Source organism: Pteronotus mesoamericanus, unplaced genomic scaffold (assembly GCF_021234165.1).
Source record: "Pteronotus mesoamericanus isolate MK-2021 breed Mesoamerican mustached bat unplaced genomic scaffold, CSHL_Meso_final contig_68, whole genome shotgun sequence".
Classification (NCBI taxonomy): Eukaryota; Metazoa; Chordata; class Mammalia; order Chiroptera; family Mormoopidae; genus Pteronotus; species Pteronotus mesoamericanus.
In genome coordinates this window covers 14,556,399-14,583,923 of record NW_026555234.1, presented here as the reverse complement: position 1 = coordinate 14,583,923, position 27,525 = coordinate 14,556,399, and the positions used below count along the sequence as shown (strand labels likewise).

The 27,525-nt window shown below is 37.1% G+C and overlaps 1 protein-coding gene across 1 annotated transcript; it reads right to left on the bottom strand.

Moving 5' to 3' along the window:
- On the bottom strand, positions 1 to 27,525 carry PI4K2B (phosphatidylinositol 4-kinase type 2 beta). Its single transcript, XM_054582005.1, has 10 exons — positions 27,091 to 27,525; positions 21,928 to 22,064; positions 20,063 to 20,263; positions 19,333 to 19,464; positions 17,743 to 17,896; positions 16,368 to 16,429; positions 13,753 to 13,852; positions 9,040 to 9,173; positions 8,442 to 8,501; positions 1 to 2,358 (listed from the first exon to the last, which is right to left on the bottom strand). The coding sequence occupies exons 1-10, from the start codon at positions 27,395 to 27,397 to the stop codon at positions 2,185 to 2,187; spliced, it is 1,461 nt and encodes a 486-aa protein (XP_054437980.1). The 5' UTR covers positions 27,398 to 27,525; the 3' UTR covers positions 1 to 2,184.

The following is a 27,525-nucleotide window of genomic DNA, read 5'->3' as shown; positions in this document are numbered from 1 at the left end:
TATGAATCAAATTGTTTTCAAGTCTGCAAAACATCATGTTTCCAGAGTCTTCAATTGCTGACAAATGCCAGGGAGAATAAGGCAGCATATAATTAAATAAAATTAAAATGTCCCCAATTATAAAGGTTCCAGTTAGATATATCTTTTGGAATTATAAAGAATTAAACTGTACTACTAAGATATGAAGTAAGAAAATGGCGGTTTGACATATTTATAAACATAAACATATTTATAAACCTATATATTCAATATACATACTTAAGGAGAAATCTAGCCTTAAGACAACAATTTTTACTACTTTTAGTCTACCATTTGACACTATAAATACATTCACTGAAAAAAGTTAGCACAATACTTAAATAAGAATTAAGTTCATAAAAATTTACAAAATATAACCAATGTACTCTGACTTATAATCACATCTTAAATATTTCAACTTAGTTTTTCTGGCCTGGTCAGGCCATTAAAAAATATTTCCACACTACTTTAATTTTAAGATATAAAACAGTAGTAACTTACTAAGATTTTCATTATAAAAATTAATATAGCAATTCTCAAAATACTGCATAAAACCCCAAAAACCTGTTTTATGAAAGCAGTACCCACATAACAACTTAGTTCTTTTAGAACTCATCTTCAAAGGCACAGTTCAATTCCTGGTATTTATCTAAAGGTAGTAGCTTGCGCTTTAAGCTTCCAGTTTTCCATCACCTCATCACTAAGGTGATGAAGGGTCGGGGGAGGTAGGAGAACACGTCTGCGTGGAGAGCAGTATTCTCACTCATCACATCCGTCAAGGTCAAGAGAAAGGAGTGGAGAGAGGGAGGTCCGCACACCTGCCTTGCACCCTAACTAAACCTTCAGGAAATACTTTTGATGCACAAGTACTTAATTAAAAAAAAAAATCACAGGACAGAAAGCTCAAAAAGCAAAAGGCCAAAAACTACAAACTGCCCAGTTCAGCACGAGTGGTGGTGGTGTTTGTTCAGAGCCTGAAGGAGAGAATGAAACTTCTGCTTCTTTAGAATCACATCTTCACACTGGGTTCATCATAATTTAAAATCACTTAATGAATGAATTAAAAGTGGTACAAGTTCCCAGAATGTCAGACATACTGACATTCAAAATCAAACATAAATGTTTTTATGGTTATCTCTGTCATGGTCCACTGTAATTAGGGCTGATGTTCTAAATTTGACTAATTATAACATTGGGAATTTCAAGTAACTGATAATACTCCTGTTACTATTAAGAGTTTATATCCTTGGACCCCAAAATATAATCCAATATGCACCTTGAGATATGGTTTACTTTTCAGTGATGTTTATAATACTAACTGAAGTACTAGACTGAACAAGATTAGTGGTCTGGAGTAGTTATTATGTAATTGATTCTATGCAAGGAACAAAAAGGAATTTTTAATGCTATTTTGGAATTTCAAAAATATTACAGATCTACCTTAATTTTATATAATTCTCAAGTCTCAGTTGAGTGTTTTCATTTTTTTTAAAAAAGGATATCTTTATTTTTTTTTCTCATTATAACAAAATAATTGAGCAAAAATATTCTGAAGTACAAAAAGAAATGCTCATCAATTACTTAAACAAGATATAATTTTCTGGTCCCTCACAATGGTCACTTTGGGAATATTCAAGTTCTAAAATAGCAGCTTTTTAAATTAAGGCAACATTGCTTTATTCTTATTTATTTTTCTACTAACTAACCTATTAAGTTCATAAGAGCGGTTTCATATTCAAAGGCCTTTTATAATGTAAGAAGAATTAACAAACATTCTTCTCAATATTTAAAAAGTATATCAAAAGTTACTTTATTCAGTCGACAAATCTTATTTTCCTATCTGAAATTCTAAAATAATTACAGTCATTTCAGAATGTGTAAACCATGAAATTACCTTTCAACTAACACCATCAACATAAAGTACAATTTTTCTACAAAAATACAATATAGGAGATATATCAGTTCTTCCCTGAAATAAAAAGTTATTATTTGGACAAAAAAACTGTAAACTTCCGAGTACATTCAAAACATAACCTTTAAAACACGCATTATGTGAGGTTTTGGCAACTGAAGCACTTAAGAGCAGATTTACATTACTGTAATGTAATGTAAATACATTTTACATTTTAACAGCAGAAGAACGCCAGTTTGTTTCTCCTACATCTGCTACCAGGAGGAAAAAAATGGCTTCCTGCAGTGGAAAGTCTGGGTGAAGGAACTGCTGAGGTGGACGACCCGGCCCTGGCCTCTCCCTGGACTGTGTTCCACAATCACACAAGGCATCTGGACCAGCTGGACAGGGCTCTTCCCGTCTCTCAAAGCCTGAGTCAGATTTAAGATCTGTGGAAAGAAGAAATATTTCACCAGCTCAAAAAAAAGATAAAAACCCTTGAGTTCACTGACACTAAGTTTAATCATTCATTCATAATTCCAATTTTTATTTCATCCGTTTATACCCAATAGGTTATGATGAGGAGTAACTGCTCTAATGATGTGTTATATGGATATAGGTATGTTTATACATATGACACATATACGCACAAGTGCTCAAAATTAGAATTAAATACGTTTTGCCAACTGGTACCTTTAAAATATTCTAGAATGCACCTACATCCAGGAGAATTGAAATCAGAGACTGAAAAAAGTGACTGGTTCCACATATTCCATTTGACATAGAACCTAAATCAATACGGGTCTAGATAGTCTGGTTTTAACTATGTACTCATTCCACAGCTACATTTATTGAAAGCAAAATACATGCTAGGCTCTGTTCTAGTGCTAGAGATAAAACACTAGAAAAACAAACCAAATGTCTGCCTCACAGAGCTTACATTTTTGCAGAGGGAGGAGTCAGTAAACGTTATGAATAAGTAAATTATACCATGTATTAGAGGTGTCCAACCTTTTGGTGTCTCTGGGCCACACTGGAAGAAGAATTGTCTTGGGCCACATAATAAATACATTGTGACATGTAATCACAAAAAAAATCTCATGATGTTTAAGTAAATTTACAATTTTGTGTTGGACCATATGAGGCCCACAGGCCTCAGGATGGACACCTATTGGGAGGTAAAAGTGCCGTGAAAAACCATGATGAAGGGCCAGTGCCCAAGTGGGTTACAGATTTTGGGAAGGCAGCCATTTAAAATAAAGTTTTATTTAAGAGCTAACTCTTAAATAGGAAACATAAAGTAGGAGAAGTGAAATATACCACATTCCGTGTTTACATATTCTTGGAATTGCTACTTGAGCATAAAAATAAGGTTATGAAACTCGATATACAGTTTACAGCCTATTCTACTCTGTTCAGATAAAATTTTAATATTTCATTTTCTTTTTCTCCTGAGTATCAAGCAAAAAAAAAAAATCCCTTTGTTATGTATTCAGTAATAAGGAGGTCTCCTTCAAGTACGTGGAAATATCTAATACACAGATGATATGCACTTTACTGGTTCATTAAAGACTCTTTCATAGTGATAAACATAGAAGTTGTAACACAAAGCCATAATAAATACACTTCATAATATGTTTAAATAGTATAAACTAGATGGTTTAGATCTTAGAAGATTTTATTTATTTTCAGAGAGTGGGGAAGGGAAGAAGAAAAAGCGGGAGAGAAACATGAATGTGCGAGAGATATGTCAACTGGTGGCATCTCGCACGCCCCCAGCAGGGGACCTGTCCCACACCCCAGGTAAGTGCCCTGACTGGGAATCAAACTGGTGATCTTTCTGACTGCAGGATGACAACCCACTGAACCACACCTGCCAGAGCTACATCTTAGATTTAAAAGTATTTAACACATCAGGCAGTTATTTCTAGCAACAGTAAGTTATTCACTGCATCTGTTTTAGGATCCCTCTTAAGTTCTTCTCTTAAGATCTTCCAGGGTGGCATATTTGAATAAACAGACAAAAAGAATTTTAAATTTACATTTATAAACATTGTTTTTATCATGAAAATAAAATGTGAGCACCAGCATGGTTAAGGAATGGAATGATCTGGTTAGTTCCCTCTACTGGTTGTAAAAATTCTGTTCTAAAAATTTTAGTTTCAACACACTAATTTAAATAGCATCTAATGTTTTCCTGACTCTAAAAACAATGCATAATTACTGTAGAGATTCTGGAAAACAGAATCGTACAAAGAAAATAAAAAGTCATTCTACAAGATTAATAAATTTCAAATATATACTAATAGTAAAAATTATTCTATCCTAAAACTATCCTAAATATTAATATTTCTTTGAGAGTTGAGAAAACACTTAACAATCTTGCATTTATTGACCAAATAAATATTTACTAAGCAAGCACTGTGTTAGGGAGAAGACTCTGTCCCATAAAAAGAACCATGTGAGCTCTAAAAATACCCACATTCTAGAAACAACAGCCAGATGAACAAATAATGGCAATGTTGTGCGATAAACACTTTAACAACAGTGCACCTATGCCCTCATTTTAAAAGTCTGTTCCCCTTCCCTACATATCACCATTTTTTTCATTATTATATATATTTCCCCCATGAGAACGGAGAACAACCCAGTAGAGTTACAGTCAACCTAAAGCACTCGTGTTATATGTTTAAATCAGAGAAGATTATTTACAGAAATAGACTAAACAATGCAGGCGAGGAGAAACACTTTAGAATTCTCCACCTATGCCACATGTGATAAGTTGGTAGGGAGATGACAGTTTCAAGGGCAGATTAATTAATTCACAGGTCCTCAAATTTTAGTGGGCATAAGAATTACTGTATTATCTCCATAAGGCCACACATATTCTGCTTTATGGTTGATTTTAAGCTATAATCCTCACCCAAGGATATGTTTAGCAATTTTAGAGAGGAAGGGAGCAAGGGAGGGGGGAGGGGGAGAGAGGGAGGGGGGAGGGAGAGAAAGGAGGAGAGGGAGAGGGAGAGGGAGAGGGAGAGGGAGAGGGAGAGGGAGAGGGAGAGGGAGAGGGAGAAACATCAACCAGTTACCTCCCATACACCCATGACCAGGGCTTGAACCTGCAACTTAGGTATGTGCTCTGACCAGGAACCAAACCACCAACCTTCTGGTATATAGGGTGACACTTCAAACAACTGAGCCACCCAGCCAGGGCTAAGCTACTTTTTCAAAAGCATATGCCCAATATGCTGATTTTAACATCAAACTTCTGAGTGAAATGTGACACCGCGGACTGCCAGTGAGTGCTGTGGAAATCAGAACCCCCTGGGTGGCAGGAGGGGTCTAGGAAGACAGAGCTGGAGCTGGAAGGAAGGCAATCTCCAGAGGAAGGGGAAAAGGCACCAGAGGAGAGACAGCAGCACAGCCCACACAAGGGCACCCCAGGAAACGAAAATGGGAAGGACGGCAGTGTAGAGTGGCAAGGCTTAGGGGAGGCCGCGAATGACAATGACAAGAGGTAATGGCGGTGGCCTGACTGGAGGCCGACTGTGAAGGGTCTTGTCGACAGCACTCAACACCGGGACTTGAGCTTCTACACACTGGTGAATCACAGCTTTACATCACGGAAGATGGGATCGGATTTGCTTTGAGAGAAACTGCTCTGGTCTAGTGTGGAAGAGAGACAGGAAAAGGGGTAAGGACGCCACTGCGAAGATCAGGAGCTCCGGAGCGGCAGCGATAGAGGCCCCAGGCAGAGGCAGTGCCTAGGGCTGCCGGCCAGCCAGGCTGAGATGTTATTTTACAGGTGTTACCCAACTCCTGAGAGCCACGTTTCCTCCATGTAAATGCAGATAACTATGGAGAGCCATTATGAGGATAAATGATAACAAACAAAAATATCTAGTAAAGAGTCAAGTACTCAGGAGGTACTAAGGCGTTAAGTTCATTTTCTTTAACATTAATTATTACTGAATCTGCAAATGAGGGTGTAGCTTACAAACCACTGAATACAAGTTCACTATATACTCATAAAGCAGTTTTATTTATTATTTCTGCCATTTTTTTCAGATCATATGCAAAATATACTTCACACTGCCCATAAATATTTACTGAGGTCTAGAGTTCCAAATTGGCACAGGGAGAAAGAGAAACGAATGATTTTATTGAACCTCTTCTTGCCCTATTGCTATTTAATGTAAAATTCAAAACATGGTTTATCTTTAACTGTCATAAACATTATATCCCAGATTTTAAAAGAAATGCCTTCATATTAGTTTTGAGTTCCATTACGCATCTTTATGTGACGAATTAGAGCATGTCATTGCTTATGTGTATAAAACTAAGGACTTAACTATAAACTAGAGCAAAAGACTTGGTTGTATAAAGCACAAATCATGAAGTTAATTGGTAAAACTGGAGAAAAGAGGGATTTAAGGGATAATTATAAATGATGGAAATAACAAGTACTTTGGCTCAATTAAGGAACTAGTTAAATGATGTTTCTGTTGCTTAGAACATGGTTGCTATTATTTGTTTTTATTTGTCAATCTTCTGTTTCAAAAGCACTGATTTACTTTAGAATATAATATACTACCTGAGTTTTCACAGCGGATTTTTAAAAATACAGTTAAAATTAGAGAACTACATAGTCATGTACATGGTCAAGGTACCCTACTCTTTCTGGCTATCAGAAAGGTCAAAAACAAATTTAAAAAAATGATAAAATTAAATTAAAACATGTAAAGAAAGTATGGTTTTATTTTTTTCTTTCCCTAGATGTTGATCCTGTCATTTTCCTATTTCATTACATACATCTGTATGATACTTTAACTCCTTTGTGAATGAGACAGACAGGGTATGAATAAATAAAGTTAAATAGCAGAGAGATACTGGTATAGCTTTGTAACAGACCTCAGTACTGGAATATCTCCATATCTTTTCAGATAAGCATTTTTAAATTTAAATTCCCCATGTAATAACTTTAATCAACAATTACAGCTTATAAAATTATTTACAGCTTTTATTTTTAAAAATTATTCCTAAGATAAAGATGTATATTTAGGAATATGACAATTTCAGAAGATGGAACATGTTTATAAATTAATTTGTTTCGAGCAAGAAGGTCAAATTAGGGCATAATTATCAATGCCTGAAAATTCAATTGTAGGGATGGTGAGACTCTGCAACATAATTACAATCACTGATCATCTAACCCTTTCATTCATGTCTGAATTACCGAAAACGCATCCCCAAAAGGCTCCCTGCACCCCACTGTCCAGCCTAACCTTCTACAGTGGCTCTGGATCTTTATTGGGACAGGGATGTCTTTTGGAGAGAGAGAAATCCAATAGCTTCCCCCTACACCCAAAACACACTTATAAATGGAATTTAACACACGATTTCAGGGAGTCCAGAGAAGAAACCCAGGATGTGGTCTCCACTCTGAAAATGTCAGTCTCACCAAAACCCCTTTTAATGCTAAATCTCTTAACTGTCCCAATCTCTTCCGTGTAGAATCTATATTCTGGCACCGAAGGCCCTTCATGATCTGGATCTTTGCTGCTGCCCAGGCCTCTGCCTTGCTATTTAAAACTTATGACTGCAGCCAAGCACTGCATTAAAAACAAGAGAGTACAGAGATGTACAAGCTATTATCCGTCCCCTCTCCCTGACCTGAGAAATGGAACTGGGTTTTGCTCACTGCTTTATGTCAATGACTAGAACAAGTTCTGGCACTAGTTCTGACGATACGTATTTGGTGAATAAATGTTATTTAACTTAATTATATTTATGTATTATAATTACATAATAGTGCAAAATCTAAATTTGTCTTTTTGCCACAGGAATGCAGCAAACAGCTACCCTATGTTAAATGTATATATTTTTTAAAAAAGTTAATTAGTAAGTCACTAAAAGACAATGTTTACAGTATACTTTATTTCCACTTCAAGCCTTTTTTTTTGGACTCTGAATACTATTAATGTGGTGGAGGAACCAGATGTCCTCTGTAGGTCACCAGCCTGCAGGTCCACACCAGCAGACCTAAGTATCTTGTATCTCTCCTTAAAGGAGGTGAGAAGGGGTGAGAGGATTGAGATACAATTCGTACTTTTATGCCCCAACCAGTGCTCAGCCTTGGTGACATGGTTATTGACTGACTGCACTTGCAAAGGCCAAACATGCTCTATGAAGCAAATAATGAACAGGCAACAGTACATCTAAGCAAGTCAAATTGAGGAGGAAAAGACAGTAACAATCAGGAAAATGTTACCAAAATGAGGACAAAGAATTCTCAGTAGGGGGAAACTGGCTAATTCAACAAAATACAACAAAGTCAAGGATATCTAATTTATAAGACAATAGAGGAAAGATACTATTAAAATCAACTTCATTTCTAATCATTTGAGCTATTTTGGTTCACCTATAGTGTCCAGAGTTGCAGGTTTGGGTCACAATGGAGGAGAAAGTTGATTACTATTTCAAAGAGAGTTTTTTTTTCTTTTCTTTGCAAGAACATAAAAAGGTGACCTACCTGGCCCCTCATCACAGACATCTGACTTTCAAAAGTGGCTTTGTTAAATCTTTTGTCAATCTATTACAGAAAGGAAAAAAAAAATCATTATAATTAAAAAAATCAAGATCTTTGAAACAAATATTTGGAAATAAATGAACTCTTTCAACTTGGTACATAAGGTCACTGGGAAGCTTTCCTAACTGATAACGTATGAAAGGGTATTTTTACCTGAGGTATTTTTGTACACCCCTAGAATAAGAATAGTTTATTTGTACTCCAACTTGTTCCAAAAAGGATTTAAAATGACACTCCAGACAATGAGTTTAGGATTTTTGAGAGAATTATAGCAGGTCACCAAACATTTATTATAATTTTAGAGTCATCTTATAAATATTCAACTTCGAAGAAAACAATTTCTCAAGTTCTAAGTCTCATTTCAAACAATGCTCATAGTAAATGTAACTTCCTAAGTTTATGCTTCTAATTCCTTCCTGTTATGCCAAATTCTACTGTAAGAAGTGATACCAGAAGCAGTACATTGCAAATTAGCTCTATTGAGAAAAATCTCTTTTAAGATTTCATTTTATGTAATAATTAAAACTAAAAATGTATTTACCTTAAAAAGTTCATAAAGATCTTCACATAGATCTTGCACAAAATTCATGTCAGAAATATATGGTAGAATCAAGTTTCTTGTTTCATCAGAAAAAGGAACTTTTGCTTGAGGAAGCCAAGCCCAGTGAAATGGATCTAACAGAAAAAAGTATTCTAATCAGTGGGGGAAAGGGTTTATTCTGACCCACCTTTATCCTGTTCTTTTCCTACAATTCCCAGGTCCTCAAAAAGCAGGAGAAACAAGTTACCAGAAAACAATTATCTTGTGTTATCTAAATTATTCAGATTCCAAGTTTGCATGTTAATTCAGACAGCAAAACACAGAAAGTTATTACCTGAACTACTTAGGTTTCTGAGTTTTAAAGAATAACAAGTTTTGATAATGTGTCTATTTCAAACAGCCCTATATAAAAACATGTATCTGAATCTCTGGTTCCTAAATTTGGAAATTAAGAGATAAGCTGTAATTTGCTCACCGCCCTAGATCAAAAACACCCTGGCTGAGGTCTCCCTGCACTTCTCGCCACAAATCTTCAGGAACTGGCCACTTCCCCTACGCCCCCATATTCTAAAATTTTAAATTATTAGTAGGTAAATAGGTGGGTGGCCTTAAGGGACAAAAGACCCATCATTCCAGGCTAACTGTAGTTGTCTCTCAAGCAGACCACTACCTCCACAGTTCCAGGACCAGAAAGATTTGTATAGTGGAATCTTCCAGAGAGAGCGCATATTCAGCCTCCTGCACAGAAGCATGCAGTTTATGACGTGATCACCCATAGTGCTGTGGGTGCACTGGGTGAGCACCTCCAGCTTTATAGGCTGCTTCCGCTTGGAAAGCCCTGAGGATGAAATCTGCCTCAGAGTCCATTCCAAAGAAGGCTTTTCCACAGGCCCGTGTTTCTCTGAAGTTATATCCAATGTCCTTTTCACCTTTTCCTGGTCAACTATGTAAAAGAAAAGTGTTTACTCTCATGCCTGCCTCTACTTCCAGTTCCTACTCCTCAACTATCCCTCTCCCCCCAAGACCACTGGTCATCGCGTAAGAGTCTCCCAAAGGCCCATTTGCAGCCCTCATCTACTTCTGCCTCTGCATCACTGTTTTCTACCATCACCTTGGGTGAAATGCTCTCCTCTGTGGCTTTGCAGACACCGCTCTCAACGTTTACCTTCTGTCTTTTAAGCCGCTTCTCTGGCATGCTGGCTTTCCTTCTCTTCCTCAATGTCACTGCTCCCCTAGATTCGATCCTTACTCCTTTCTCTCATTCATCTACCAGACATTGATGAAATACTCAGGACTTATGCACTTGGACCTATCCTAGTGATGGTACCTGTTCACCATAATTCCCTTGGGTGATAGCAACCACCACCATGGCTTCCACTAGCATGGTGACATATTATAATTAAACTACCCAAGATTAAAGATAAGGAGAGAATCTTAAAAACAGCAAGAGAACCTTTACCTACAAAGGAGTTCCCATAAGACTATGAGCTGGTTTCTCCAAAGAAACCTTACAGGCAAGAAGGGGCTGGCAAGAAGTATGCAAAGTCATGAAAGGCAAGGGCCTACATCCAAGATTACTCCATCCAGCAAAGCTCTCATTTAGAATGGAAGGGCAGATAACGTGCTTCCCAGACAAGGTAAGCTAAAGGACTTCATCATCACCGAGTCGTTATCATATAAAATGTTAAAGGGACTCATCCAAGAAAAAGAAGATCAAAACTCCCAGTAAAATGACAACAAACTCACAACTATCAACAACTGAACCTAAAAAACAAAAACAGAAACTAACTAAGCAAACAGAACAGGAACAGAATCACAGAAATGGAGATCACATGGAGGGCTATCAGTGGGGAGGGGGCGGGGAGAATGGGGGAAAAGGTACAGGGAGTAAGAAGCATAACTGTAGGTACAAAATAGACAGGGGAAGTTAAGAATAGTATAGGAAATTGAGAAGCCAAAGAACTGATATGTACAACCCATGGACATGAACTAAGGGGGGGAAATGAGGGTACCAGGCAGAGGGGGATAAAGGGGGAAGTATGGGACAACTGTAATAACATAATCAATAAATATATTTAAAAAATAAAAATAAAAAAACCATTGTACTTTGCCATGTATAATATGCACTCTTTTGCCCAAATTTTTGAGGGAAAAATAAGGATACACATTATACATGGGTAGTACTAATTCCGTATCTATATAAATGTTTAAAATTCTTTATTTATGCTTGTGTGTTAAAAGTACAATTCTAGAAAGCAGTGGCAATATTTGTATGCAAAATAATATGCTGGAATATGATAATCAGTTTTGTTTCTAAATATAAATAAATAAATAAATAAATAATTGAATTAAAAAATTAAAATGGAAGATTTGTTTCCTAAAAGTTTGGGCCAAAAAAATGGATGCACATTATACATGACGAAATATCGTATATCCTCAATACCATTTCCTCTTTCAAGACCTTCAGTCCCCAGCTGTATGTTTGATAAAATTCCCCAGATGTATGCAGGTACCTTAAACTTAGCACTTTTAAAGTGCAATTCGTATACAGACTCCAAATCATTAGAGGAAAAAGAAATGGAACAAAGACATCTCAAGTCAGTTCAAGAAAGACAGAAAAGAAAAAAAGGAAATAATTGGAACTTAGAGTAAACAGAAATAAGTAAGATGGCAGTAAAAGTTCACACATATCAATTGTTTATTGAGACAAACTACAGAGTTACGTGTACCTAGTAAAAGAATCTCAGGCTGGTTTAAAAAAATCCAGCTAAGTGATGTTTATAAGTCATATGCTTAAAACAAAATGAGAGAGGTTAAAAATAAAAGTATAAAATAATACCAGGTATGCTAATAAAAAGAACTGAGGTTATACCAAGTTACAACAGACAGAAAGCGGAAAAGAGAAAAACACCGAGAGGGATAAAGTGGGATACATTTCACAGTGATAAAAGAACAGAACCACCAGCAAAATAAAACGCTGGGCCTTTAGGAATGTAAAATACAAAGGAAAAAATGTATAGAAATGCCAGAAATTGAAAAAATCGCAATCACAGTGAATTTTAACTTTCTTTCAAAAATTAACAGATTAAATTTTAAAAAAAATCAAGAATATAATTTGACTGACAACTAATAAGCTTTAATTAGTAGAGAGAAACACAACTTTGCACCCAAACATTCTTTTCAAATACAGTCCTTCAAACTGGCCATATATCAGATTACAGCCACATTCACAGATCAAAAAGCAATAAAACTTGAAAATAACAATCGACAGTTTAAAAAAAAATCAACTGATCTAGAAATTTTACAATTGAACCAACAGTTCTAAATTACTCCTGTCAAAAAGAAAATCTGAAATTATGACTCTATAAAGCAGAATAATAAACACGACCAATCTATGGTTTAGCCAATCTACAGAGAAGCATATAGAAAAGTAACAGACGATGAATACAGAAGAAAATTATAATGAAGGAAAATGTATATCAGTGAAAAATAAAAAGCAACTAAATAAACTGAAAATTTGATCAATAAAAGGCCAATTAGCTAAAACACACACACATAAAAAACCATAAAGAGGCCAATGTTTTATAATAGACAGATCTTTGGCAACTTTAATGAAGGAAGAAAGGCTACTAATGAAGGGTGGGAATTTCAGAGAAGCATAGTACTAGATACAGAGATTACTTTTAAAATTTATTACACATATTTCAAACATATACAAAAATGAAAATACTAGTATGAGTTGCCATTTCTGAATAACTTAATTCAATTATTCCTAAAATTTTACAAAATTAACTTCCTCTACCCCCGGTTCTCTCTCCTCAAGTATTTTAAGGCAAATTCCAGACATTTCATTTCACCCCCAAATACTTAATATACATGGAAGAAATTTTCTTACTTTAGGGAGAATTCTATAAAAAAGCTTTATACGCACAAATCTACAACACAAGATATGGACAATTTTAAGCAAAACAAAAATGTCTCGCCCTGACTGGTGTGGCTCAGTTGGCTGGGCGTTATCCCTCAAAGTGAAAGGTCATCAGTTTGATTCCAGGTCAGGGTACATGCCTGGGTGGTAGGTTCAGTCCCTGGCTGGGGCATGTAGGAGAGGCAACTGATTGGTGTTTCTCACATAGATGTTTCTCTCCCTCTCTTTCTCGCTCCCTTCCCTCTCTCTAAAAATAAATAAATAAAATCTTAAAAAAAAAGAAAAAGAAAAAAATCTGAAATGGGTCTAAGAAGACATAGAAACCAGACTTTTAAGACATAGAAATCAAACCAGTAGACTGGTAAGGCAGTTAAAATACCACTCACTAAAAACGGGGTGTAGGGGGTAAGACTTAAATTGTTTTATCAGTGAATATTACCCAAAACATTAAACTAAAGCTCTACCAAAATATTAAATAGATAATTTCCACGTTATAATATTTTGTGTATTTATTTAAAAGTGGAAAGCTATCAAACTTACAAAGCTAACACGAGCCAAAAATCAAAACCAGCCACCATTACCCAAAGCAAACACTAGACGGCAAGACCCATGTAGTGCACGTCCCTGTATCGAGTGCACGTCCCTGTATCGAGTGCCCAGAACAGAGTCCTAATGATTAATTCTTCACCCAGTGTTTTTCCTGCTAGTTTAATGACCAAAAATTTTCTTCCCTTCCTTTTCTGGAAAAGAGGTAATTACATAACCTCTAGAATGTTTTAAATACTCACATGCTCTCCACTCATCAGGATGTTTAAAAGGAAATGCTAGACCGTTATCAATTGCAGCTATTTTAATAAGCGATTCTTTATCATCAATACAATTTGCTTCCTAAAAAGGAGAAAAATGGTCTGTTGATAAAAAAATGTATATAAATATTTTTAACAGTTAAAGTATTTACAGTAATTATTGAGGTTTAAAGACATTTTATCTGAAGAGCCTATAAAATAAGTTCCCAGAAAGTACAAATTCACTGTTGAAGGGCACAGACTCTTAAAAGTAAGAATTTCATAATCAGTATTTTATTTAGAAATTTGATATTATAAATTTGCATAGTAATGGTTTCTTCCCCTCCCCCCTTTATAAAAGAGCACTTGGAATTATTAAGACTTAAAGTGTTATTTTGGATAATATATTGCTAGATGCATTGTTTAAATGTATGAAAGTTACAAAATATGGATTTTTTAACAACTTAAAGAGTTACCTTATTAAAATCCAATCTTTCCTAGAGTCCCATAGAAATAGTTTCAAATACAAAATGTTTCTAAATAGAACTCTCCAAAGACCATAGCTAAGTCTAATGAGAAGGAACCTCGAGAAACTTGATTACACAATTTAGTCCTTTCCTAACTTCTACATTCTTCTTTAGCAGAAACAAAGACATCAGGAGCAAGAAGGTTCTCATGATAAAGCAGACTTCCTATTATTTAAAGATAGAGTTGCCACTATTAAGTGGCCTAGATAAAATAATAAAAGGTTAAATCAGTAATTTTTAAATTAAAAGTAGATGAGTGGATAAAAAAAGCTGTGGTACACTGACACAATGGGATACTAGTTGGCCATTGGAAAAAGAATAAAATCTTACCACTTGCGACAGTATGGATGAACCTGAAGAGTATTATGCTGAATGACATAAGCCAGTCATAGAAAGACAAGTAGCATATTATTTCACTTATATGTGGAATCTAAAGAACAAAATAAACTAACTAACAAAATCGAAACAGACTCCTAGATATAGAACAGACTGACAGCGGTCAGAGGAGAGGGAGACTGGGGCTGGGTCAAAAAAAGGTGACCCGATTAAGCAAAAAATAAAAAAAAAAAGCACCTCAAGAAAACACACAGCAGTATGGTGATTACCAGAGGGGAAAAGGGGTGGGGGAGCTAGAAAGGGGTGTAGGGGGAATATACGGTGATGGAGGGAGACTTGACTTTGGGTGGAAAACACAAATACTATAAAGGATAATTTATTATAGAATTGTACTCCTGAAACCTATATAATTTTATTAACCATCACCCCAAGAAATTTAATAATCTTTTTTAAAAATTGAAACTATTAAAGGTCTGCGTGATATATGCCAGGTTTATTTCTTTTAGTTTATATCAAATATCTCAGTAAAAATGCACAAAATACTTAAGAGCAAAATAATGAAGTCTTCAGTAAAATCTAACTGCTCAAAATATACCAACAAAATATATTTAAGAACTAGTATAAATTATATACATAGTTATATATATTTAAGCCGGTACTTTAAACCCATTTCTGCTATAAATGGCATTTATGTACAATTTGATAAGCATCGATAGGTATGAAACCGTCACCCAAAAGTTTCTCGTGTCCGTTTGCAGTCTCTCTCTCCCTCTACCCCACCCCAGGCAACCAGTCTGCTTTTTGTCATAGGGATTAGTTTGTACTTTTTAGGTTTTTATGTAACTGAGATCAGACAGTATGTTCCCTTTGTGTGCAACTTCTTTCACTGCTTCTTTCAATCAGCAGGATTTTAAGGCTGATCCACATTACTGTCTATATTGAGTTAATTCTTTTTTTATTGCTAAGTACTATGAATATGAAGTTTTAAATTTCTTTGATAAGCACTGAAAAGTACAAACTTTCTAAAGTGATGCCATAGTGTTAAGTGATGAGAACACAGAGATTTTAAGTACTGGAGAAATTATTTTTTTAACTAGTTAAAACTTTCTCAAATGTATAGACTGTTTTGAACTAGTAAAACTATTCTAAAATAGCTCATGTCAATATTTAAAATTTGAACTTGGGTAGCCAAAACTGACAAAAATTGATCAAAAAGCTATCACTCTGATGGTGTTACAGGTCTATGCAGTCCAGTATATACTTTAAAGCCAGATGCTTATAAGTGGAAGTACATTTTTTTTTAATTTCAATGCATATGAATCACAGGTAAAGGACGCATGTTCCATAATACTTGTAATAACCTAATACTGAGTCATAAGGCTCAGAAAGAATTACATTAGCAACATATAAACATGACCAAAAATATCAGAAGCCTTTATTACAGAAAAGCAAAATAAATCTGGTAGTTCTACAAAAATTTCCTAAGCTCTATAGAAAGTACCAAGCTGGTAATATTCTTCTATTCTAATGCAACATAAAAAATAAGGTGCACGGAGATTTTTTAAAAAATAGAATTTAAAAGTGTAACGTAAATAAAGGAAGAAAAAAAGATGAGAAAAACAGATAAAAACCAAGGTTTTAAGTGAAGGAAATGAGAAAACAATGAAGAATAACTTCAAGGAATCTTTTACAGAGACTCATGGTATATATGTGTGTGTATGTGTATACATATATATTCTTTTTAAATGTTCTCACCTTAATTTCTGTTCCATGCTTCTGCTTTTCATATCTGATTAACCAATTATCATTTCCCCTGTCTTTCAAAATAGGAAAAAAAACCAAACAAACCAAAAATCTGTTACTCCATTGTTTTTAGGGATATCATAGCCTAAATCAAGGAAGAAATCTAGTCACCTTTTGATTTTCAAGACTTTCATTGGTTATCTGTGACTTATGTTTACATACTAAAGGCTCCAATTTAACACATGCAAACTAAAAAATACTTATAAATGTTAGCTAACATTTTTGAGCCCTGGCTGGTGTGGCTCAGTGGATTGAGCACTGGCCTAAGAACTGAAAAGTCATAGGTTTGATTCCCGTTAGGGCACATACCTGGGTTGCGGGCCAGGTCCCCGGCTAGGGGTACTCGAGAGACACCTGGTTCATGTTTCTCTCACACACTGATGTTTCTCTCCCTCTCTTTCTCCCTCCCTTCCTCTCTCTCTAAAAATAAATAAAATCTCAAAAAAAAAATGTTAGCTAACATTTTTGAGCATTTACTCTGTGCCAGACATTGTTGTAAGTGCTTAACACATGTTAATTCATTCAATCTTCACAACCACTCTGTGAGGTAGGTACAATTATTGTCAAGAACTATTAAATCAAGGTTATTAAAATCAAGAATAATTTCTCTTCACCTCAGAAAAAGCATCTAACCCTGTCACTAGGCAAATAGCTGGATAGGCTCTCACCTAATACCTGTATAGGGGTATTCTAGGCTTTACACTAATTTTTAACATTAACCTAAGACCACATTAATTAAGATGGTAAATCCTGAAAAGTATATAATGCTTGTTGAGAAACCAATATAAATGAGTAAACATTTTGAACCTGCGGTTCTCAAACTTCAGAGTACAGCAGCAATACAAGGAGTATTTGTTAAAACACAAACCGCTGGTTCCCACATGCATTTCTGCATCAGTAGGTCTGGGGCGGGCTCCTAGAAGATGCATGCATAACAAGTCCCCACATAACACTGACCTTCACAGGCCAGGCGCCATCTGGGGAACACTGTTACATTACCTACATCACTGCTCCCTTCCACCCCCCCCAAAATTAAGAGTTTAAAGTATTTATACAATACACTAAGTTATCTACAGTCAAAATGAGCATCTAAAATAATTTATATGATCAAGTTTTAATTATTCGCATTATGCAGGTAACATTTCTAATAACTGGCTTTGTCCTACTGCCAAGAACACCCCACTAGGGACAGGGACAGAGTACCACCACCAGGCAGGTAGAGAAAAAGTGGACTCAAGACTTCTGCATGTGAACTTTATGACTGTGATTTGGATAATGCATTGAAAACAAACAAGGTTTGAGTGAACAAATGAGAGAACTTCAATACCTGTGTTTCTGATGATGTAATCCAAAATCACTAATCTTTCAAACTGTGACTGAAATTGTTTTCTAACATTCTCAGGCAAAGGATCAGCTTCAAATTTCCTAAGCCAAAATTCAGCCTCCTTGTAACCTTCAACAAATAACTGAAAGGAACCAATCTATAATTTTAAGAACTATAGTTAGAAAAGAAAGTACAAGAACAAAGGGATTATTTTTTTAATTTCTCAGCAATACTGTCATAAAATATATAACACAATAAGAAAAATAAAAGAGTTAACACCAATTTAGATAAGCCACATTTATCAAGAACACTATTTTTACACACCAATTTGAAATAATCGCATAAAAAGAATACAGAGCAAATAAAAAATGTTCAACCCTACATGTTCAAGGAGTGTAGCAGTTATTTTAGGATAAAAGGCATTTCTATCACTAAAAGTTACTGGTTGTTAACATTAAAAAAGTTATTAAAGGAAATACAAATTTAAACAGCCCATGGCACACAGGTAATGGGGTAACACAGTTGGCCTCTTAAGTACAAGCAAATCACCACAAAGAAAATCTATTTCTTATCTTTTCTTAACAATTTATGTTCTCATTGTTGGCATGAAATTTTAATGATTTCCTAAAGGTTTTCTCTAAAGCATTTATAATGAAGTTGTAGTAGTCATAAATAGGGAAATAATATCTGTTTTGAGTGACCTTTATTTCAGCATACCCAGGAAGTAACAGGCCGTGTAAAATTTTTCCAACTTCTTGATTACTTCAAGTACAATTTTAAGAAAAAGTAAGGCTGACCATGAATTTCTACTCAAATTCTTTTATCTATTAGCTGTGTGAAAAGGTAACTACACAGCTACAATGCAAAAAAACGACAGGTGAAATTATGTATATATATAATTATATATTATATAATTATATTTTTATATTATAATTTTATATATATATATATTTTAAAAGCCTAGAGCTTTTTCTAAAATACCTTTCCCATTAACCCTCCCCACCCTTGCTTAGCTAGCTGCTAATCATCCCTTAGGTTTATTTGAAAGTGGTAAGAAAAAACAAAATTTAACATTTAATGAGTTAACATAGTTACTATGATTTACTTCATTATGTGCTAGGATTGTACTAAATAGTTGACATAAATTTTCTTCATTTTGTCCTCACAACTCTAAGAGGTAGTTTTAATAACTCCCTTTCTTAATGGACACTGAGGCTTGGAGAGTAAGGAGCTAGCCTAAGGTCTCAGAGCTAACTGGTAGAGAGGCTGGGAGTGAAACCTAGCTCTGATTCTGGACCTGTGCTTTTAGCCATTATTTCATAAACTTTAGATGCAACCTCCTCTTGCAAACATTCCCCAGCCCTCCAAAATGGGTCAGACATCCCTCGTCTAGCCTCTCTGAGTTCCGTGCACTTAACCATCCTAACAATGTTATATTGCATTGAGATTGTTTCTTTACTATAAGCTCTTGAAAGATGAAAAATTGTTTTCTTTACTGTTAAATCCACAGCCCACAGCACAATGCCGAGCACATGGAGCTCAGGTAACAGGTGCTGAACTGCCCCCCAAATAAAGCTTATCACAGAAACTTACCTTAGGAGGGAGTCCTATCCGATGAAATTTTCTACCTACTTTGGGCACTTTCTCTAAAGCATACTTTTTGCCTCTAGCTTTTGCACGGTCAATTGCACTGTAGTTAAATGTCTCACTGACAAGCCAAACCACCTAAAAATATGATTTAGAAAAGTGGTTATTAGAATTTGCATGATAGTACTTATATTCATATACATCATGAAACTCACTCGAGTACTGTAAATTAGCAAAGTTTAATCCTATAAAAAAATGCCTCAGAGAATCTAAAATAGAAAGGCTAAGGGATTTTGCAGTCAGTTAAATGACACATATTTCTCTCTGAGAGAGGCAGCCTCAAATTAGCCAGTGAAAGAAAGAATAGTCTTGAACTGTACAATTAAGAAGGAATATTTTGAGGAAGTTTTTGAGCAAAAATGTATAAAGGACAAATAGAAAAAAAACAGTCTTTGAGCACATTAGCTATCTCTACCTTTAACAGAATTTCTAGATCCCTGATCTTTATCTGCTCTCTGAACGTTAGTTCTTTTTCCTTTTTGTCAGCATCATCTCATATGTGCAAAAGACATTCCCTTGGGTACTTTGTGGACCTACACTAGTCAATTTGTTAGTCGCTCATGAATGGATTACCAAAAAAAGCGGGCTCAACTTTAGGCTCTATCATTAGAGATGTGTTTACAGAGAAGTAGGTTGTAAATCCGAAGTTCATGCTTAACACCAAATTCTCCTTTACCCTTGTTTTCGGTACAATGTCCAGATGAAGCTTTTCATCCACCAGGGAGGCAGCAGCTTCGGAAAGATATCCCTGGTTAGGAACCAAGCAGCCTCTGCCAAAGCAGCAAGGGCAGCAGACCTTATGAACATATTTGGTCCATTTTGGATTCAGTTGACCATAAGGTTCTTCTGATTTGGGCTTAAACACACCAATAATTTTCTATAAAGGAAAAAAGCAGAAATTTTAATAGATTTTTAATATAGAGAGATAACAATCCATGAAGTTCATTCTGATAAATCTTTTATACTTCTTCCCACCACAGACTTGGACATAACCCTCCAATATTAAGGGATTTAGTTCCATTCACATTTTTACATTCATTCTCATTCAAGAGTCAAAAATCAATAATCCTTTTGGCTAGTCGTTTTCAAACTCTGCTCTGAGAAACCTTAGGGAAGGTGAAAGGGAAGGTGGGGGCAGGGCTCTAAGACCTCATGCCTCTTAACCAGATAGACTTTGATTCCACCCATTTCATATTACTGGGTTTCCAAGTTATTAAAGGATTCCACTGATTTTAAGATGTGTGAAAACCACTGCTCTAGATTGAATAGTTATTATTCAATATCTGTTAAATATCCAAATTACATGTTTATTTGTTTATTTCTACTTTCCCCATTTGACATACATTCTAAAAGCGCAGGAACTTTCTTAGGACTGTATCCTAAGTATTCGGAACAGTACTTAATACACAGGCATTCAAGCATTTGTTAAATTAATAAATACAATGACAAAAGGTGTTCCCTAAACAAAGATAATGACAAACATAAAATACAAATGTAATGCCCGGGTATAGTGAATATCTATGTTATCAGATTCTCCTACTTTAATCTCTTTTCCAATTATTTTTTTAAGAACCAATTTTAAATAAATTTTCTCATCTTAAAAAAATTTTGCTCATGGATGTCTAATAGGCTATAATCTGTACTACTGGTCTGCTAAAATACATGAATATTAAATTTAGGAACTGAATTTACAGTCCCTTAGACAAAAAAATAAAAATTTTATTATAATTTTAAGTATATAATTGCTTTATAATGTAAAAAGTCTGAACCACTAGTAAGAAAGTCGACAGACCAAACTGAGAAATCATTACCTATATATTTAAACCTCAAAAAGATTATGTTTTAAAATATAATTTCAATCTTTGCAGAAAATATCTGGATGAAATTATAATGTCTTTCTCCCAAAAAAGGAACTGCTGGCTATGCATCATTCAGAAAGCTTTTACAAATTGTAACACTGATATCTGAAAAACTCTAGACTAAGTAGAACAAAGTCCCATATCAGCTTTTCTTTTCTGCCCTAAAATTACGCTTTGGTTCATTTCACTTTGTCACTTTCTGATAACTTCAAACTTCCCAGGCTCCTACCCTGGTATAATGCAGGAAAAATATATTCCTAAGGTAATATAAAACTTTGGAAATAAAAATCAAGCCATTTGGAAATGACATTAAACAGATTTTGAAAGTTTAAACTTCTACTTTTCTTGGCTAATATGGTTATAGGCTACTATAAGGTAAGAACTTTTGATAAATTCAAAAAGTCTACAGCTGAAAATGAATATTCAGTAAACACTTGAAACCAAATAGTAAAATAATCGAATGGCAAACTATAACTTTAAATGAAGAGTTCGATTTCTAAATAGTAGTGTTTTAGTAAAAAGGCAAAAACAAAAAAAAAACACCCAAAAAACTGACTTTTATTTCTGAAAAGAGCGTGTAATCACCTTAGAAAACTATCTCAGAAATTCACAATGACTTCATATTTAAGTTAAGTGTTTTCTAAAATTTCTGTTATGTACAGGAGGTCTGTGAAATTCTTACCCTTTTAGGATCCTTCACAAAGTAACTTCCACTTGAACCTTGAGAGATTCTTTCTGGAAAAACTCCAAATTCGATTGCTTGCTCCGCTTTCAATATAACATCAGCAAACCCTGGATCATCCAAGAATGCATTCAACTCTGAGGATCCAATAATTATTGCATTAAAAAAAATCAATGTTAAGATAGCACACAAAGAAGAAAAAAGACCAGCTATGAAAATGATGGTAATATGAACCTGTAATACTGGATGAGGTTAATAGCATTAGGACATGAAAGTATAAAAATGTAATCAAGTATTGTATGGGCTGCTTTGGTTCTTTTTTCTCCTACCCCCGCTTCTCTGAAGCTTCAAGCAATGACACATGGAACACAAGATCCCTATTTGTTGACATAATCACACGCTATTTCACATTACTTTGAACTCCTCTCTTCCAGTGTTTTTTTTTTCCCATTCTACTGAAGTCTCCACCTGCACAGTCATACCTCAGACATGTCATTACCCAAACCTGCCGTCTCTCCATAGTCTGAATTTTAAGCACCTTATGCCTTTCTAATTCACTCCGTCTGGCATCCTGAGCCCCTACATTCTTCCATCCCACTAGGAACCACAAAGCACTGATTTACCAGATTGTCACGGATCTTTACCTCCTTGTGCCCTTCTTGCCCTCCTTGGTCACCTTAAATTATGGTCAATCATCATATAATCACTCTCCTGCTCAGGTCACCTGGAAAACCCCTACCCTGGTTAAATCCCGCTGTCAGCTGACTACACCTATGCTCAGAGAGCCAGACTTGACAAGACAAACACACACAAACAAAAAGCCCGGTCTCACTTTAAATCCATCACCACAAACCTCAGGTGGGCTCCATGCTGCCCAGAAAGCATGCTACGCTCTGGGAACAAATCAAATGTTTGTTACTCCCCAAAATATGCTGAAGCCCTAATCCCCAATGTTACTGTATCAGAAGGTGGGTCTTTCAGAGGTAATCAGGTTTAGATGACGTTGTGAGGTTGGGGCGTCCGTAAGGAGCCAGTGCCCAGAGCGAGCTCTCTCCCTCTGCCTCTGCCATGCGAGGGTGCCCTGGGAAGGTGGGAAGGTGGCCAGCTGCCAGCCAGGGCGAGAGCCCTCGGGGCACGACCATGCTGGCTCCCTAACCCTGCACTTCCAGCCTCCAGAACGGAGAGAAATAAATGGCTGATGGTGAGGCCACCCAGTTTATGGTGTCTTGTCTCAGCAGCCCGAACCAAGACAACTCCCCTGGTCTCCGGGCTCTCCCGCTCCCCTGAACAACTACCTCATGTTCTTTCCTTGCCTCAAACTCCCAACAGCTCCTCTCTCAGCAGATGGTCGTTTCCTCTTTCACTCAGAAAAGAGAAGGGAGCAGAAAAAGATGCCATTAGCCCTCAGCCCCGTCTCCTCACCCCCATCCTCTGCATCCTATCACTATGGATAAACTGTCCAAGCTCTGAGATCCACTGTTCCTCCTTGGGCACGAGGCCCTGTCTTGGGGCCTACTCCAGCACACTTCTTCAGTAACTCATCCCTGCACCAAAATTTTCCTCTCTCACCCTCCACATTCGATCCATCAGCAACTTGTGTGGGTCTGCCTTAAATAAATATCCCCAATCCAACCGCCTCTCACCACCTACCTAACCCTCAGCTTGCCCCATTGGTTAGAACTGTTTGTTTTAACTGATTCCTCCATTAGGCTATAAAGCTAGCGGGGACAAGGCTGGTAGCTGGATAGCCACTTGATACCCAGTCAACATTGTTTCCCAAGGCCTACTGGTACCCAGGAGACACGCAAACATTTTATGAATGCTGTATCCCTGCAATAAATGAAAAACAAAGAATATGAGTATTCTAACGACTGGAATAATCTCCAACACACCACTGCCTAGTGTCTTTCGAAAGCTCAGTTATGTTGAACTGTCAAGACACAGGAAGGACATTTACTCTTCTAATACCTTCCTCTAAATTAAGCCAGATTGTCAGCATCTTGAATCTAGATCCAGCACTACTGACAGCACCACCCATAAGAATTACTTCTATTGAAATGGGCTGCAGGGAAGTTATAAGTACTACAAAATCAATCACTTTTATTACAAAGGTATTATCTAACATATGGTTTCTTCTCCAAGAGAATGCATGACAAGTTATCATTTCTGAGTTGTTTTGCTTCAAATAATCAGTTTGTTTTAAGTTTATGAACACAGTGATAGTGTTTATCTCAAGTTGGTAATCTGAAAAGCAAATCTGATATGGGCTGCCTGCATCAAGTGTCTGATATGCATTCTGTACACTTATTCCAGCCTCTATCTTAAAGTATTTTATTATCCTTATTTCCCATTCTCATCTTTCGTTTTTTAATTTTATTTTGTTCCTATGTTTATAAGCCACCACAAATCATTAAATGGCTTATAAATACACTCTTATTTTTACTTTAGTAGTTATTTGTGAATTCTCTAATTGTTAGGCACACTAACAAAATTGGCAAGTGCTCCTGGTTTGTATGAACAGGACTTTGGAGAAGTCATCTCATCTCTTAAAATGAGAATTAAAAAAAAAAAAAAAACAGTCCTTCACAGGGCTAGTTATGAGTAATATATGTGAGGTGCATAGAACTATATCCTGCAGGGACGGTTATGTAGGTATTAGCTATTACCATCTTTATTACTCTCCCATTCACTGATTAAAATGACAGACCAAGGAATGCCACTAATCCTTCTGCTTTGATATTGATCCACCAACACTATGGTTTAAGCTGGTTCTTGACTTTGTCACATGCCTTGTCAAAGATGAGAAACATATGACATTCTTCCACTGGCTAAAGTACATAAATTATGCAAACAGAATAGTCATAAATTATGTTGCTATTAATCTAAAGGCAAGAATTTCTTGGAACTAGAAAGGTGGCTTCATGGAAATTGGTTGGTAAAGGCTAGAGGAAGTTAACGTACTCTGAAAATTAAACTTAAAAATCTAGTTAAATTGTTCAGAGCATCTTTGTAGGAGACTGGTTTAAAATTATAAATAACTTCTACAATTCAAAGCTATTTCTAAATGCATTAAAATAAGACTTCTACAATATATAACCAAAGTAACAATTATTTTAGAACATTTGGGGATCTACAGCAAAAGGAAAAAGTGCATGACATTAAGGAGAACTCGGCTCAGTCCTGGCTATACCACTTCCTGGACACTTTGGCTGACCTCGAGGTTCTATAACTAAATAGTAGTCATTACAGTTTCTTATCCACTTTGAATCCTCTCTACACCGGTGGGGGTAACTATCATGTTGTGTTATTGTGAGAATTAATGAAATATACAAAAAAGATCTTAAATCATAAACTGTGATAGAAGTTATTACAATTTAAAAAGGTAGGGATTCTCTTTAATAATCCATTTGTATTCTGAGTACCACATTTCCGTTTTTAATTTTTCTAGCCTTAATATTACATTTTTACAAAACCTCACTCACTTTCACAGAATAAAGGCTCTTTTAAGGTTTTAGCCTCTTTTAAAATTTAGCTAGCCACCCAGTTAAGTTTGGGGTAGAAAAAGGCAAGCTAACCATGCCGATTTTAGTTACTTCACAGGCTGGATTTCAGGTAACAATATCCAAATGATCACTGTAGCTAGATGAATGTGGGTCCATTTGTGATCTGGTTCCAACTTCAAGTGTTTGCTCTGTTACCTGTTGTCATGTCAGTGCATCCATTAGCTAACACAGTGGTAGCTGATCTGCTGTTAAAGCCTTACTGTTCATGAAACACTTGAATTGGAAGTCAGCTTCCCTTAGGCCTCTCTGATTTGTCTTTTTTTTAGAATATGTTTGACTCTCTAAGTCCGATGACAACTTGCATAACCTAGTCTATCTAAAATTCTTTAAAATGTAGAAGGCCCATCAGTGTACTCGTAGGCAGCACAGGTAAAAAAAAAAAAAAAAAAAAAAAAAAAACTGAATGACTCCAGAAAACTAAGCAATATTAATGACAATTACTTTTTCTGTGGATTTGTAAAAACTGAGTTGAGAGAGAGAAGGCGGGGGTGGCGGGGGGACTTGGGAAGAGGAGAGCACTGCCCCGCTCCGCCTGTTCATGCATCCACTGGTGGTTCCCACGCGGGCCTGAGCGCAGCCCCTGCGTACCCGAAGGGCGCTCTGGCCACCTGGGGTGCCTGGCCAGGGCTCTGTGGCTTTCTGAAAAAGCTCCCGTGTACGGTACGATACTCCTGGCATAGTGCACACACAGCCTCACTTAAACCATCCTAACCACCAGCAAGCAGGTGTTACCACGATTTTACAAACTAGCTTGCTCTCCTCTTCAGGCAGGACTCTTAGGAGTCTCTATTACCACCAACTTAGCCTAGCTCCACTTGACATGCCAAAAAACTCGCTCTGTTAATACGTATCCATGCCTGCAGTAGCATGCCTAAATTTTACTAACTTTCAACATTATTCCAGTTGCCTTTTCTTTCACGGGAGACTATCAGCCCGCTTAGTACGGAAAAGACTTCTTTTTTCTTTTTAAGGCACAACCGTAGAAATGACTCAAGAAGAAGAAAACTTCGCAGGAGGCAGCAGGTAGAGAAATGCCAACTGCCTCTGCCCTCTCTGGCCAACGTCACAATAACATTTAATAGCAAAAGTTTCTGAAACGTGTCCCAGTAGCAGCTGGCTGTCCTTGCTGTTCATCTTGCAAATTCACAACTCCGGGAACCGTCTGCACACTTCAGGGCTCTTAACCCAAAACTCAAGCCCAAACTTGAGCAAACAACTTACGTCACTTTACTGTGTTAAGTTTCGTTCAGTGCCTGCTTCTAAAAGTTAAGTTCTTAGGGAAGGCCTCAGGGATCAGAGCTGAAGGACAACCGCGGGCCTTAGGCGAAGTAGTTTACAGCCCCGGGGAAAGGCGCAGGAGACGCGGGGGCGGGAGGGACACGCGCGGAAGGTGTCCGAGGTCCGCCTGGCGGCTGGCCCCCGGCCTGCGCTCCGGCCGGGATGCCTGGCCAACTGCCTTCCTTTCCTTCTAGACAAGCACTAGTGCGAGGCAGAGAATGGGCCGGGGGCAGGGCGGGGAGTCGGACAGGGGGCCCGGCGAGGGACGGGACGGAGCGGGGAGCTCTGGGACGGCCATGGGAAGGGCAGAGACGGGTCGCACCTGATCCCCCGGAGCGGCTCCAGTCCAGGTCGATGGGCGAGCTCCGCGGGAGCCCGACGCTCCGGGAGGGGCAGCGGGGCGAGTCCGCCGGCCGGAGCAGCAGCTCCTTGTCGTCCGCCTCTCCAGGAGACAACGCACCCGCCTCTCCCGTAGCGTCCACCAGCCTCACGGCGGTCCCCGGGGCGCCCTTCCGCGGCGGGGCCCAGGCGATCCGAGGCAGCAGCGGCTCCCGCTCCTCGTCCTCTTCTTCGTCCAGGCTCCCGCCGCCCGCGGCCGCCCGCCGCCCGGGCTCTGAGGACTCCGCCATGGATTCCCTCTGTGCTTTCCGCGCTGAGACCGGCTCAGAGAGGAGAGCTGACCGAGTCCGATCTAGGCATCGCGGAGAAACAGGAGTCGCTGCGTGGGAAACGGGAGGCCACCTCACTAAGTGCCGCC

Bases quoted from the DNA above. Each gene is read 5' to 3' on its own strand.
- PI4K2B (XM_054582005.1), bottom strand. From the start codon at position 27,397: ATGGCGGAGTCCTCAGAGCCCGGGCGGCGGGCGGCCGCGGGCGGCGGG. The intron at 22,065-27,090 runs GTGCGACCCGTC...TTGGATCCTCAG, and splicing joins GAGCCGCTCCGGGGGATCAG to AGTTGAATGCATTCTTGGAT. The intron at 16,430-17,742 runs GTATTGAAGTTC...CTATTTTGAAAG, and splicing joins TTACATCATCAGAAACACAG to ACAGGGGAAATGATAATTGG.